Source organism: Cnephaeus nilssonii (genome assembly GCF_951640355.1).
Source record: "Cnephaeus nilssonii genome assembly, chromosome: 13".
Taxonomy (NCBI): domain Eukaryota; kingdom Metazoa; phylum Chordata; class Mammalia; order Chiroptera; family Vespertilionidae; genus Cnephaeus; species Cnephaeus nilssonii.
This window is the reverse complement of record NC_137084.1, coordinates 41773355-41787647: the sequence shown is the minus strand read 5'-3', so window position 1 is coordinate 41787647 and position 14293 is coordinate 41773355. Positions and strand designations below refer to the sequence as shown.

The following is a 14293-nucleotide window of genomic DNA, read 5'->3' as shown; positions in this document are numbered from 1 at the left end:
GTCAAAGGAATAAGGGATCTTGGAAGAGCTTTTGTAGGTCTTTCAAACTAATAAACATTAAATAGATTTGAGGGCAGACAGAATGTTTTGCTGAATGAATAATGAAACAAGTTTTCATTTCCTGTCGTGATGAGGGTCATCTCTGGGTCAGTACATTTGCAGAGTTTTAATTTGAAGAAAGAAGCAGTAGCTTTAAAATGCTCTTTAAAAAAATAGCCATTTGCAACAAAAGGGGACATCTGTAATACTTTCAACAATAAACATAATTTTTTTTAAAAGAATAAAAAAATATCCATTTGCTTTAAAAAAATTTTGTTACTCAAATAATACATGTTTACAAATTTAGAAAAACCTACATTTGGAAAGAGAATAAAATGAATATTATCCCAATACTACCTACCTTCTCCAAAAAACCTGTTTGCATTTTTTTGTCTGTCACCCTTCAGATTTGACTTACTTCTGAGCATGTGTACATGTGTACTAGGTGTATTGGTTAATAATGCGGATTTTGTAATCAAAGAAAACACGATAATTTCAAGAGAAACATCAAAAGTGCTTTATTTAAAGTAATGTCCATCGCTAGCTACACATTTCCCCATCTTTCAGGTAATTTGTAGATACCATCCCAATAGAACTTTTCTTGTTTTGAGGCAAAACCATTCAGAGACCCAGTTTTCCACTTCTTCATATGTTTTGAAGTGCTGCTCAGAAAGTGCGTGTGCTATCCATCGGAACCAGTGGTAACCTGAAGGAGCAAGGTCTGGTTACAGACCTTGGGATGGTTAATACTTCCCAGGCAAGATCTTTTAACATGTCTTTAACTGGTTTTGAAGTGTGTGATGGTGCGTCATCATGAAGCAAAATTACTTTGCCATGTCTTCTGGAACATTCTGGTCATTTCACGATCAAAGCGTGGTTCAATTGATTATTTGTCTTTGGTAGCGATCAGTATTAACGGTTTCACCTGGTTTTAGAAGCTCATAATACACCACACCTTCCTGATCCCACCAAACACAGAGCATTTCTTTCTGAAATGATTTGGCATTGCAGTCGATGGTGATGGTTGATCTGGATCAACCCATGATTTTGTGCGTTTGGGATTCTCAAAATAAATCCACTTTTCATTGCCAATCACAATTAGATGCAAAAAAGACTTTCTTTCGTGCAGTTGAAGCAACATTTTACTGATGACTTTTCGGTTTTCCATTTATCTTTCATTCAGTTGATGTGGCACCTATTTTCCTTCCTTTAAAATCTTTCCCATTGCTTGTAAATTATTGGAAATTGTTTGCTGAGCAACATTTAATCTTTCTGCAAGTTGTTGAGTTTGACACGCATCTTCATCCAATAGCATCTTCAATCCAATTTTTGGTCTTCAAACATTTTCGGTTGACCTGGACGTTCTTTGTCTTTCACATCGAAATCATCACTTTTTAAAGTGTTTAAACCAGCGTTTACAAGTATCTTGAGATGGAGAATGTTCACCATAAGCTTCCCGAAGTATTCAGCAGCACTTTTCTTCAAAATAAAGTAACGAATTAGAACTTCCCGCAAATGCTCTTTTTTTGGCACAAAGTTCAACATTTTAAAGTATAAAAATTTCTATGATGTTAACACCCTCAGCAAATTTGAGATATGAAGTTTTGAAGGTTGTTGTCAATACAACAAAATAGCATACATACATATCCAATCGCATGTATATCAACATATGTGTAACTCCATCTCTTGAAAAAAAATCTGCCTTATTAACCGGTACACCTAGTATATTTATATGCAAAATGTAACTTTTACAGAAATGGACATGTATGCTAGATAGCAAGATAACAAGTGCTATGATTCCTGAGTTTCACAGTGCAGTGGCATAAGTCATAGCATAATAAAGATTTCCAGCAATTGAAATTGTGCTAATTCTGTTTAGGAGTCAGGCATTTAGGAGAGGGGTGAGCTGTTCCACCCATACTGTGGAGTTGCATTCCTGTATGGGTTAAAATAAAAAATCCATATGTGAGTCTAATGCATGTATTATGTTACAGTAGGTACATTTATTACAATGACTTAAAGTAGCCATCTTCCTGCAGATTGTAGCTTTAGGACTAGCACCTAATAATCTCCTTTTCTTTAGGTATGGTATAAGAAACAGTTTACTTATTGCCCCAATGCCTACTGCTTCCACTGCTCAGATTCTGGGAAATAATGAGTCCATTGAACCTTATACCAGCAACATCTACACTCGTAGAGTCTTGTCAGGAGAATTTCAGGTGAGATCACAACAAGAAAATCTTTCAAAAGCCTGATGTTGGGAGTAAATGCTAATTCATATTTAGTATGCCTATTTTTCTTAGTATGGGGGCAAAGTTTTGATAAAGTGGATCATCTTCGACCCTAATATTGTTCTAAGTTATTTCAGCCCATAATAGACATTTAATAAATATCTGCCAAAAGAATGAGTGATTGAGGGTTGAAAGCATGAAAGTAACTTGTTGATCTTAGAGTTCACGTGATATTTAGACATTCTGTAATCATAGTGATTTATACTAAAAGATCAGTTTAAATTGGTGATACTTAAAATATACGTAAAAGAGTTAAGAGTGGTTTTCAGCCTTGGTTATAAATGAGAATTTTTGGTGGGTGGGACCAATGTTTTTTATTTTTAAGGTTCTCAGGTAGTTCTGGTGTTCGGCTAGGGTTGAGAACCACTAATTTAAAAGATTTTTATTTGAATTTGCTGATATGGCATAAATTTCTGTAAGGTTTGGGGTGAATACATAGGATTTCTATTTTTTTTCTTAAATACTTATTGTTTCCTTATATAGGAAAAAAAGACTCAATCCACATAAATTTACCCAGCTTAGGCAACATTAATTCTTTTCACTGTTGCAAATACCATATATTATGTTTCATGAATAAAAAGGAAATCAAGATTTTAAAGGAATATAACTGTCAGGTAATGGAATGGGCCCTTTAGTTTTATGAAAAATAGAAGTTACCAAGTTAATGTTAATTAACTCTTTAATGATTTTATTTACTTTAAGCTTTAGACCATGATCCTGTTTAGGCCCTGTCATTGTTATTTATTCCTTTACATCTTTTGTTCTTTTCCATTCAGATTGTAAATCCTCATTTACTGAAAGATCTTACTGAGCGGGGCTTATGGAACGAAGAGATGAAAAATCAGATTATTGCATGCAATGGCTCTATCCAGGTACAGAATGGGGAAAAAAGTGAATTAAGTTGGGCATTGGAACCTTTTCACTTATCCCAGGCAGTGGAGAGAAAAAATGTCTACCAGTTTGGTCTTAGGCTTGTGGTTATATAGACTTAACGTAGCTCTGTTCACCTCTGTATTATTGCGCTAGGATTATATACATCTTCATACAGCTAGTCCTGGCCTTACCGTTTTATTTGTGCAATAATATAAAGCAGTGGTTCCCAACTTCTCTGCACATTAGAATCAATTGGGGAGCTTTTAAAATTCTGAAGCTTAGGTTGCACCCCATACCAATTAAATGAGAATGTCTTGGAATAGGATCCAGGCATCAGTATTTTTTAAGGACAGTGTGCATCAACGTTTGGGGACCACTGACATAAAGTCTGAAATTAGAGTCAAACTTAATTTAAAAGTATGGTGGAGGTAGAAGACTAATAGTTCAAAAGACAACTACAAATACTGTTTAACAATAAAATATTTGCAGCTGAGACTCGAGACATTTATTTGTAGATAGAGGTTTCTGACTAAACATTAGTTTAATTGACTGTAACATTTCACATTTTTTGATATAAAAGTAGCATTAGCCAGTCTGCATGTTTTAATGCAAGTTAACCTTGGACCTAAGAAAACCTTAAATCTGTTCGCTCCAAATGGAGTTTGTGGCGTCCTAATTTATTTTAAGGGCTTTGTTTCTTTGCTTCTCTGATCTTGTCCCTGAGTGGTATGGCTCTGAGTATTTGTGTTTTCTTCAAAGCTCAAGGGTCATTTATTGCTCTTTAGCTGTGACTTTTCTCCCTTTATTAAGTGTCTCTTGCACAATGACTATTTAGACCATAAACCAATTACATACAGTGAATGTTTAGGCTATAAACTAATTGAAAGATGGATCTTAAATCACTACCACTAGACTGATATTTTGCTGGTTAGATGGGATTTTGTTGGACTTTCTAAACCAGAGGCTAGCCGTCTTAGGAAGCTTGATAAGGATCATATTATATTACTAGAGGCCCGGTACACGAAATTCGTGCACGGAGGGGGGTTGTCCCTCAGCCCAGCCTGTACCCTCTCCAATCTGGGACCCCTCAAGGGATGTCCGACTGCCCGTTTAGGCCCGATCCTTGGGATCGGGCCTAAACGGGCAGTCGGACATCCCTCTCACAATCCAGGACTGCTGGCTCCCAACTGCTTGCCTGCCTGCCTTCCTGATTGCCCCTAACCGCTTCTGCCTGCCAGCCTGATCACCCCCTAACCACTCTGCTGCCAGCCTGTTTGCCCCCAACTTCCCTCCTCTGCCAGCCTGGTTACCCCTAACTGCCCTCTCCTGCAGGGTTGATCACCTCCAACTGCCCTCCCTTGCAGGCCGGGTGCCTCCCAACTGCCCTCTCCTGCTGGCCATCTTGTGGTGGCCATCTTGTGTCCACATGGGGGCAGCTATATTGTGTGTTGCAGTGATGATCAATCTGCATAGTACTCTTTTATTAGATAGGATAGAGGCCTGGTACAGGGGTGGGGGCCAGCTGGTTTGCCCTGAAGGGTGTCCCTGATCAGGGTGGGGTTCCCTTGGGGGGTGGGGTTCCCTTGGGGCGTGGGGCGGCCTGAGCGAGGGGCCTGTGGTGGTTTGCAGGCGGGCCACACTCCCTGGCAATGCAAGCGGAGGCCCTGGTATCTGGAATTTATTTTCCTTCTACAATTGAAACTTTGTAGCCTGGAGCAGAGCCAAGCCTGGGGCTCCCTCCGAGGCCCGCAGCCATTTGTATTGGGATTATAATTGAAACTTTGTTGCCTTAAGCGGGTGGGCCCGGCCAGGGTGTGCAGAAAGCTTTGCTTCCCCTGTTGCCGGCGGCAACCCTGGTCTGCTCTCTCAAGCTCCATTCTGCCGCCATTTGTTTGAATTTGTTTACCTTCTATAATTGAAACTTTGTAGCTTGAGTGGAGGCTTAGGCCTGCAATGGCTGGCAGAAAGCTTGGCTTCCTCTGTTACCTAGGAAACCTTGCTCTCTGTGGCTGTAGCCATCTTGGTTTGGGTTAATTTGCATACTCGCTCTGATTGGATGGTGGGCGTGGCTTGTGGGTGTGTCGGGGGTGTGGTCAATTTGCATATTTGTCTATTATTAGATAGGATACTGAATGGTAGGGTCAGATCTGGCAGGAAGTAGAAGACCAGATCCTTGGGTCATTATTCTATTAATCATACTGCTTTCATCAACTGGAGTATAATAAACATTTGATTTCCCTTTAGAGCATACCAGAAATTCCTGATGACCTGAAGCAACTTTATAAAACGGTATGGGAAATCTCTCAGAAAACCGTTCTCAAGATGGCAGCCGAGAGAGGTGCTTTCATTGATCAAAGCCAGTCTCTGAACATCCATATTGCTGAGCCTAACTATGGCAAACTCACTAGTATGCACTTCTACGGCTGGAAGCAGGTTGGTGGAGCACATTGAGGAGGACTTACTGCCAACGTGGGATATTTTGGAATTGAAAGCGTTTTATATTCCAGCTACCTATTAAATATTGCCACCTAGAAAACCTTGAATCTGTTGGCTTCAAATGGAGTCAGTATTTTTGAGAGGGCTTCCTAGAGGAGGTAGAATTTCAAGTTTAGAAAACAATTTGACCTGGTTAATGGAAATGTGTTTTAGACATTGGTCTTGAATGTCTAGTGTTCTCACAGTTTCTCCTAATAGTTGTATTTACTTCCCTTGTAGGGTTTGAAGACTGGGATGTATTATTTAAGGACAAGACCAGCAGCTAACCCGATCCAGTTCACTCTAAACAAAGAGAAACTGAAAGATAAGGAAAAGGCATCAAAAGAGGAAGAAGAGAAGGAGAGGAACACAGCAGCCATGGTGTGCTCTTTGGAGAACAGAGATGAGTGTATGATGTGTGGGTCCTAAGGAAAGACCTAGAAGAGACCAGCACTTCAATAGCCAAACTACTTCTTGAGCATAGATAGGTGTAATAGATTTGCTTGAAGTGGTAAGGCTTTGCTGAACCTTATTGCAGCCAAAGGATCAATTGATTTAAAGTATTGTTTCTCTCTATATAGAGGAATTACTTTTTAAAAATTGATATATTTGGAATCAAAGTAGTTTTAGAATAAGGAGTAATTAAGTAGAGTTTCATTGCCCATTTGGCACTTCTTTTTCTGTTGACTTCAATTTTGGTAAGCAAACAGGTTTGCTGCAAAATTGTGTCATAGCCCAAGACCTTTATCTGGATAAAGGTCATTCTGAAAATAAACATTTTCAACTGATTGTGTGAGACTAATTATGTCATTTATTTTCATACAAAGGTCAAATGTGAAAGAACATGCCTTTTTCTCTTCTTTTTTTATTGTGATAAGATAAACAAGTGTTGCCATTTTACAGCATATAGTTTAGTGGCCTTAAGTACATACACAATTATAACTGTCACCACTATCTATTTCCAGAACGTTTTCATCAATCCCAAACAGAAACTATATAAAAAACAATAACTCCCATTCCCTTCCCCCTCAGTCCTTGGTAATCTGTTTTGCTTTCTGTCTCGAATTATTCTATTCTAGGTACCCCATATAAATAGAATCGTATAATATGTGTCCTTTTCTATCTGATTTATTTCACTTAGTAGCTTTTCAAAGTTTATACATGTTGTAGCATGTATAAGAATTTCTTTTCTGTTAAGGCTGAATAACATTCGATTATATGTTTATACCACGTTTTGCTCATCCATTTATCTGTTAATGGACATTTGGGTTATTTCCTTCTTTTGGCTATTCTTTGAATTCTTGCTTTTAATTTGTTGGGTATATACCTAGAAGCAGAACTGCTGGAATATATGGTAATCTCTGTTTAACTTTTGAGGAACTGCCAAGCTGTTTTCTACAGCAGTTGCACCATTTTACATTTCTGCCAGCAGTGTAAGCATTCCAGTTATTTCATATCTTTGCCAACACTTGTTAGTTTATTGTGTTTTTTATAATAACCATCTTAATGGCTTTTGACAATTTGATTATAATGTGTCTGGGTGTGGGTCTCTGCGTTTATCCTCCTTGTGGTTTGTTGAGCTGCTTGGATTGGTGGAGTCACATCTTTCATTAAAATTTGGGAACTTTTCAGCCATTATTTCTTCAGATAATCTTTTTGCTCCATTCTGTTTTCCTTCCAGGGCTCCCACAATACATCTGTTGGTCCACTTTTTTGTGTCTCACAAGTCCCTTAGTCTCTGTTTACTTTTCTTCATTCTTTTTCTGCTCTTCAGACCATAATTTCAGTTGTCCTATCTTCAAGTTACCTGATTCTTTCTTCCTACTCAAATCGGCTGTTGAACCTTTTTGTGATTTTTTTCCCCATTTCAATTATTGTTTCTTCATGCTCTAGAATTTGGTTCCTTTTAATAATTTTTATCTCTATGCTGATGTTCTGATTTTGTTAATATGTTGTTTTCCTGATTTCCTTTACTTGTGTTCATCTATTCCTTAAGTTCTTCAAGCATATTTAAGACAGTTTTAATGGCTTTGTCTATTAAGTTTAATGACTGAGCTTCCTCAGGGATGGGTTTTGTTTATTTATTGTTAATTTTGATGTTGTAAAATCAAACTACTACTTTATTAAATGCATTATTATTTTACACAATATGAAAGCAGCTGCAGGTTTGTTATCTAAGGTCTGAGATGGTAGAAGAGTCAAAGGCGTCATGAATTCACATGTTAACAACTTTATGGCTGGGCATCAGCCAATTCTGGAGAAAGTTGTTAGGATGCTTGCTCTCAAAGTGCTGCTTAAAGGTCTTAGGGTTTAACGTTTGTGTTCTATAGACAGTTCAGGTATATATTAACCCTTTGCACTCGCTTGCTTTTTTCTCGATTCCTTTATTCTAATGCTAACCGTGTCGAGTCACACTCGACATCCGAGTGCAAAAGGTTAAGGCAGCTTTGGCATCAGCCTTTTGGTCATGTCCTTGTTTCTTCTTTTATCCAGCTTGCTTTTTGTCAGAAATTTTTCATTTAGTATTTCCTTTACAAAAAGATCAGTGCTTCTTGTGTTCTCTTTAAAGAAACTCAGTATTCCATTGTCATGGAGATAGAGACCTTTATGATCTTGTAAAAGCTTTATGGTTTGGACTTTTAACATCGAGATGTGCCTTTCTTTAATACTTACATAGTTACCAAATGTAATGCTTACCATATATCCTATCACGCACGTAGCCTCTCCTGAGGTGTGATAATACAGAGCCCTTACCACCATTTCAGCCAGCTTCTCTGGTTGAGTATATCACATCCCCTTTATCTTTGCCCTTATGCTTGCTGCTCTCTTAGTTTTCTGTGTGGCTTTGTGGTTTTCATAGCCTTCTCTGAGGGGGTTTAGAGGAAGGTGGGATCACATTATAAAATATGCACACTTTAGCTATTTTCTCTTATGTTCTTTTTTTTTTTTTTATGTTTTATTGATTTTTTACAGAGAGGAAGGGAGAGGGTCAGAGAGTTAGAAACATTGATCAGCTGCCTCCTGCACACCCCCAACTGGGGATGTGCCTGCAACCAAGGTACATGCCCTTGACCAGAATCGAACCTGGGACCCTTCAGTCCCCAGGCCGACACTCTATCCACTGAGCCAAACCGTTTAGGGCCTCATCTTCCTTCTTGCTAGTAACAGAACATTTCCCCTATTTTCCAAAGAGAATAGTTTCACCTACTCTTAACATTTTTCAACTTTTGATTTTGAAATAATTTCAGACTTAAAAAACAACAGTATGAAAAATTCCTGTGCACACTTCACCCAGATTCACCAATGTTAGCATCTTATGTAACCACAGTGCAATAATCAAAGTCAGGAAATTAATATCGACACACTACTATTGTAATTTACAGATGTTCCATTTCTGACAAGTAGTCAACTAACTAACGTCCCTTTTCTGACCCAGCATCCAATCCAGGACTGCATGTTTGCATTTGGTTTTCGTGTCTCCCTTTCGTTTGGAACAGTTGTTCAACTTTTCCTGTCTCTCAGTATCTTACCACTTTGGAAGAGTACCAGCAAGTTGTTTTCTATAGCGCCCCTCATTTTGGGTCGGTTTCATGTTTCTTGATTAAATTCAGTGTATGCAGGGTTTTTGTTTTTTGTAAGAATACCACATAAATGACATTGTGCCCTTCTCAGTACATCATTTCAGAAGACGTGATAACACTTTATGCCACTGCTGGGGATGTTTGTCATTTGCTTAAGAGACGTCCAGGTTTCTCAATTGTAAAGTTACTATTTTCCTTTAGTAATTAATAAGTGCTTGCGAGGGAATACTTTGAAACTATATATATCTTGTTTCTCATCATAATTTTGCTCACTAATTTTAGCATACATTGATCATTCTTGCTTGAAATGTTTATTTCTGTGATGTTTGGCAAATGGGGATTTCTACCTCTATTCCTTCTGCATTTATTATATAAGGAATTTTACTGTAAGGAAGAGCTTTCCCTTATCATGTGTCCATCTGTCTATCCATCCATCTAAATCAGTATGGACTTGGATTCTAAAGGTTATCATCTATTATTATCTTTACTTTGTTGCTCAAATTTTCCCTCAGTGGACCACTAGAAACCCCTTCAGATGGGTCTTGCTATCCTTTTGACATGTCTCCATCATTTTTTGAGCACTTGCTTACTTTGTGGCACTATAAGATTATCCAGGATCATTTTGTCTTTTATACCCCAGCCCTAGAACCAGCCATTTCCCTGAGAACCCCTGCTCTGATGCCTTTTATTGAAGAGTGGTATTTATTGGAATGGGCACTATCCCCTCACTGTTAGTACCTTCTACCTTCAAGCACTTGTCCATGTGTTTTCTTTTGTATTAAAAGAATAATGTTTTCTCACTACCTTAATCTAATAGCTTTAAGATACAGTTTCTACCCCTATAGAACTCATCGTTAAGCAGTTAAAAAATACATTTATCCAACATATTAAAACAATGTGATAAAGGAAGAAAACGAACTTATGGTAGACATACTGTGTATAAACCATTGTTTAATCATTTTGTCAGCTGCCTCTTGTCACAAAATTGCTGCAATAGCAAACAGCCACAGAAACTCAGTTTGCGTTATTGCGGGCATTTATTCACACATTCGGGCGGTTAGCTCGGTGTCTCTGCTGATTTCGCTTGGGCTTCCTCACATGTTGAAGGGCTGGCTGGCTATCAGCTTATCTAGTTAGCATCTGTGGGATGGCTGGGGCAGCTCAGCTCTGCTAAATGCATCCTTTGTTCCTCCAGCAGGCTAGCCCAAGCATGTTCTCTTGTTTACAGCAGAGCTGGACAGTAGTTAAAGTGGTAGAAACAAATTTTATTAGGACTGTTGCAATCAGGGAAAAGAGACCTTGATACAGAACTGGGCTCAACTCCAATTACACTGTGGCAAGGGGAATTTTTAGCCAAGGAGCAGGGGAGGGGTGAATGGATGGAAAATTACATCAGCAATAAGGGGATCTGGCTGACCTAACCTAACAGGATTCTTTGCTGAAGACAGGCTGGGTGACCAGATCAATCTCAAAGCCGATGTCACGTATTTTAGATTTTTATTATACAGCACCCCACTCCTGGTACCATTTTCTGTATCACTTCCTTATTGCCCATGCTGTTCCTTTTGTCTACAATGTCTTTTCTCCATATCTCCTTCCCTTCCAGTAAGCACTTTATCTTATCCTTCAAACACAACTCAAATTCACCCTCTGTGAAGTGTTCTGTTAGTGATTGTCCCTCCTCAGTGTTCTTACAGAATTTTGTACATAAAGCTGTCATTGTAAACACATTACACAATGTCTTTACAGCTTGCTAGGTTGGGACCTCCTTCAGGGTAGAGATCTTATTTCCCCTTTCTTTGCAATCATAGGGTTAGCATGATGTGTGTATAATACGTGTTTGATGAACGGATGAGAGAATGAATCGGTTAAAATCACATGCAGAAAGAAGAGGAGAAAATTTAGAAGACAGAGACAGAGCTGGCTTTGCAGTTGGTTACTGTGCAACTCTGGATGAGTAGCTATTTTTCGGAAAATGGATGAAAGACTCAAAGATGAATGCAGATAGCCAAAGTACAGCAGGGAGGACTCACCTGCACATTTATTTACCCACTTACAGTAATTATAGGACCTATAAGTTCTAGAGAATCAGGCAGGAAGTTCCCTGTGTGAGGGCAGGGACTGGGCCTTTCCAGTGGGGACCTGCAGCTGTGCCCTTTGGAACAGAATCCCCAGGTGCTGCCTGATTTCCTTGGTCCTGGCCCCGTAGATGATGGGGTTGATCAGACACGGGAGCAGTAGGTAGAAGGCGCTGAGCAAGTTGTGCACGTCCTGGGAGGCAGTGCGGGCCACACGGTAGACGATGGATGAGGACATGGTCGAGGAGTAGACGGTGAAGATGACCAGCAGGTGGGAGCCACAGGTGTTCAGGGCCTTGGAACGCGCTCTGCCCGATGAAATGCGGAACGCAGCATGGATGATGCGGGAGTAGGAGGCTCCAAGCAGCAGCATGTCCAGGACTCTGTTGAAGATGCCGACAGTGAGCCCCACAGTCTTGTTTAGGGAGATGTCCCCACAGGAGAGCTTCATCAGGGCCATGTGCTCACAGGCAAAGTGGTGGATCACATCTGAGCGGCAGAAGTGTGCCCGGGAGGCCAGCCCCACCACGGGAGCAACAATACCTGTGCTCCTGGCAGCTGCCACCCCCACCAGGCAGGCCAGCAACTGGCCTGTCACTATCTCTGGGTAGCGGAGTGGGTTGCAGATGGCAACATAGTGGTCCAGGGCCATGACCAGGAGGATGTTGCAGTCAAAGACAATGAGGAAGTAGATGCAGAACATCTGGACCAGGCAGCGTGCCAGGGAGATGCGGTTGAAGCGGGTGGAGAAGCTAAACAGCATGGGGGGCACCACGGTGGTGGCGGCACAGATGTTGACAGCCAGGAGCAGGGCGATGAGCAGGTACATGGGCTGGTGCAGGCTCCGCTGGGCCGCCACCGTGTGGATCACCAGGGCATTGGAGGAGACAATCACCAGGTAGAGACTGAGGAAGGGCAGCACCAGGAGCGTGCGGGTCTCCCGCAGCCCCGGGAAGCCCATCAGGAGGAAGCTGGTGTAGGACAAGTTGGAGCTGCCATTGCCCCACGCTGACATCATCCCTGGGGAGCAGGATGGCTCTGGGAAGGTAAGAGGGGCCGGAGGCCTGGCTTCTGTACCTTGGCCCCTACCAGGGCCTGCCCGAACTTTACCAGGCTTTGATCTCCGTGGGTAGCCAATATTCTTAGGGGGAAAATGAGAAGTTCAGTGTCACAATTTAATGAGAAATGTTTTTTTTCAACAAATCTTTGCCTGCATTTCAAATAAATCCCTCAGGGTAGGTTTTGGATGTAGAATTATTGAGTCAAATGACATGAACATTTTTGAGAGTGCCAAGTAGATTTCCAAGAAAGTTGTATCAAGCCCTGACCGGTTTGGCTCAGTGGATAGAGCATCGGCCTGGGGACTGAAGGGTCCCAGGATCGATTCCAGTCAAGGGCATGTACCTTGGTTGTGGGCACATCCCCAGTGGGGAGTGTGCAGGAGGCAACTGAATCGATGTTTCTCTTTCATCGATATTCCTAACTCTCTATCCCTCTCCCTCCCACTCTGTAAAAAATCAATAAAATATATTTTTTTTAAAAAAAGAAAGTTGTATCAGTCTTGTCACTGAATCATTGGTGCTATTATTAAATTGCCATGATTAAAAAATTAATTTTAGTAATTTAATGATTGAAAAACATCTCATTTTAATTTGCATGTTCTTTGTGAATTTTCTATTCATGTACTTTGCCCCTGTACTACTAGGGACTGTTTCTCTCAGCAATTTAAATATTAAAATAATTATCCATTGAAACAGATTTTCCAAATTTTGTTACTATTTTTATTTTGTTTATGGTGTTATTAAGAGTAAGAGTTTTAAATTTATAAAATTAAATCTATTGATATTTTTTATTGTGGGTTCTTTTCTTTAAAAAATTTTTTTATTGATTTCAGAGAGGAAGGGAGAGTGAAAGAAAGAAAAATTAATGATGAGGATCACTGATACCGCTGATAAAGCCTGCAACCCGGGCATGTGCCGTGACTGGGAATTGAACTGTGACCTCCTGGTTCATAGGTCAATGCTGAACCACCTAGCCATAGAGGCCAGGCAAGTTCTTTTCTTGGTTTCAAGCTTAGTAATTCTTCCCTCATTCAAAGATAAAAAAGATAGTATATTATGTTTTGTTCTTCTTTAAAATATGGCCTAATTTTTCATGTTGAGTTTTGAGCCACATGAAATTCAATTTGATATGTGACATGAGGTGATAACCTAACTTGATATTTCACCCCCAAGTTGCTAAATAATTGTTTAAGTTCCATTTTCTCCACTGCTTTGTGTTACTATCTTTTTGTTGTTGTTAATCCTCACCAGAGGACATATATTTTGTCCCCCATTGATTTTTAGAGAGAGTGAAAGGGGAGGTGGAGAGACAAAGAGAAACATTGATGTGAGAGAGACACATCAATTAGTTGCCTCCCACATGCACCACAACTGGAACCAGGATTGAGGTTGCAACCGAGGTACGTGCCCTCTTCAGTCCTCGGGCCGATGCTCTAAGCACTGAGAAACCGGCCAGGGCTGTGAGGTACTTTCACATATAGTTTCCCCCCATTTTTAGTAGCCAGAGAGTCTCTATTAGGCAGATATCACAGCTGAGTCTGACATAAGAAGTCATCTTTTATTCGTTCATTTATTCAACATATTTTTGAATTTATCATGTACCAGGCACTCTGCTAGGCACTGGGCTTCATAGATACTCCGAGTCCATTAGGGAGAACCAGAGTGCCATGGAGACCGGGCATCTCTAACAGCCTCAGGGGTCGCGCAGGCTCCTCAGAGGAGAGGAGGTCTAGTCTGAGAGCAGAAGTGAGTCAGCCAGAGGAAGGGAAGAGGGGGTGCAAGTGGTCTAATGGCCTAAAGTTGAGAATTAATGGGGGTGGGGTGGGATTAGAACTCTAAAGCCGAGGTCCCTCTCACTGTCACCACACCTCAAGGGCTTGATGCAAACCCCATGG

General features: G+C 40.4%; 2 protein-coding genes across 3 annotated transcripts in view; one reads left to right on the top strand and one right to left on the bottom strand.

The window, feature by feature from the left end:
• RRM1 (ribonucleotide reductase catalytic subunit M1) overlaps nucleotides 1-6912 on the top strand; it is a 48022-nt gene extending 41110 nt beyond the window's left edge. Inside the window, exons 16-19 of one of the 2 annotated variants that reach the window (XM_079787244.1) lie at nucleotides 2123-2258; nucleotides 3107-3202; nucleotides 5448-5636; nucleotides 5919-6912. In XM_079787244.1, coding sequence (XP_079643370.1) covers nucleotides 2123-2258; nucleotides 3107-3202; nucleotides 5448-5636; nucleotides 5919-6107 — 610 coding nt within the window. In that variant the 3' untranslated portion in view covers nucleotides 6108-6912. The remainder of the gene's footprint in view (nucleotides 1-2122; nucleotides 2259-3106; nucleotides 3203-5447; nucleotides 5637-5918) is intronic. The other variant, XM_079787243.1, reaches the window with a different exon arrangement.
• Nucleotides 6913-11186: 4274 nt separating this feature from the next.
• LOC307109244 (olfactory receptor 52K1-like) lies at nucleotides 11187-12622 on the bottom strand. The gene has a single exon (XM_079787963.1). It carries the CDS (start codon nucleotides 12353-12355, stop codon nucleotides 11348-11350), a length of 1008 nt encoding a protein of 335 aa, XP_079644089.1. The 5' UTR covers nucleotides 12356-12622; the 3' UTR covers nucleotides 11187-11347.
• Nucleotides 12623-14293: the final 1671 nt, after the last annotated feature.

What these genes read in the sequence shown, in the direction of transcription:
- LOC307109244 (XM_079787963.1), bottom strand. Translation starts at nt 12,355, where the DNA reads ATGATGTCAGCGTGGGGCAATGGCAGCTCCAACTTGTCCTACACCAGC.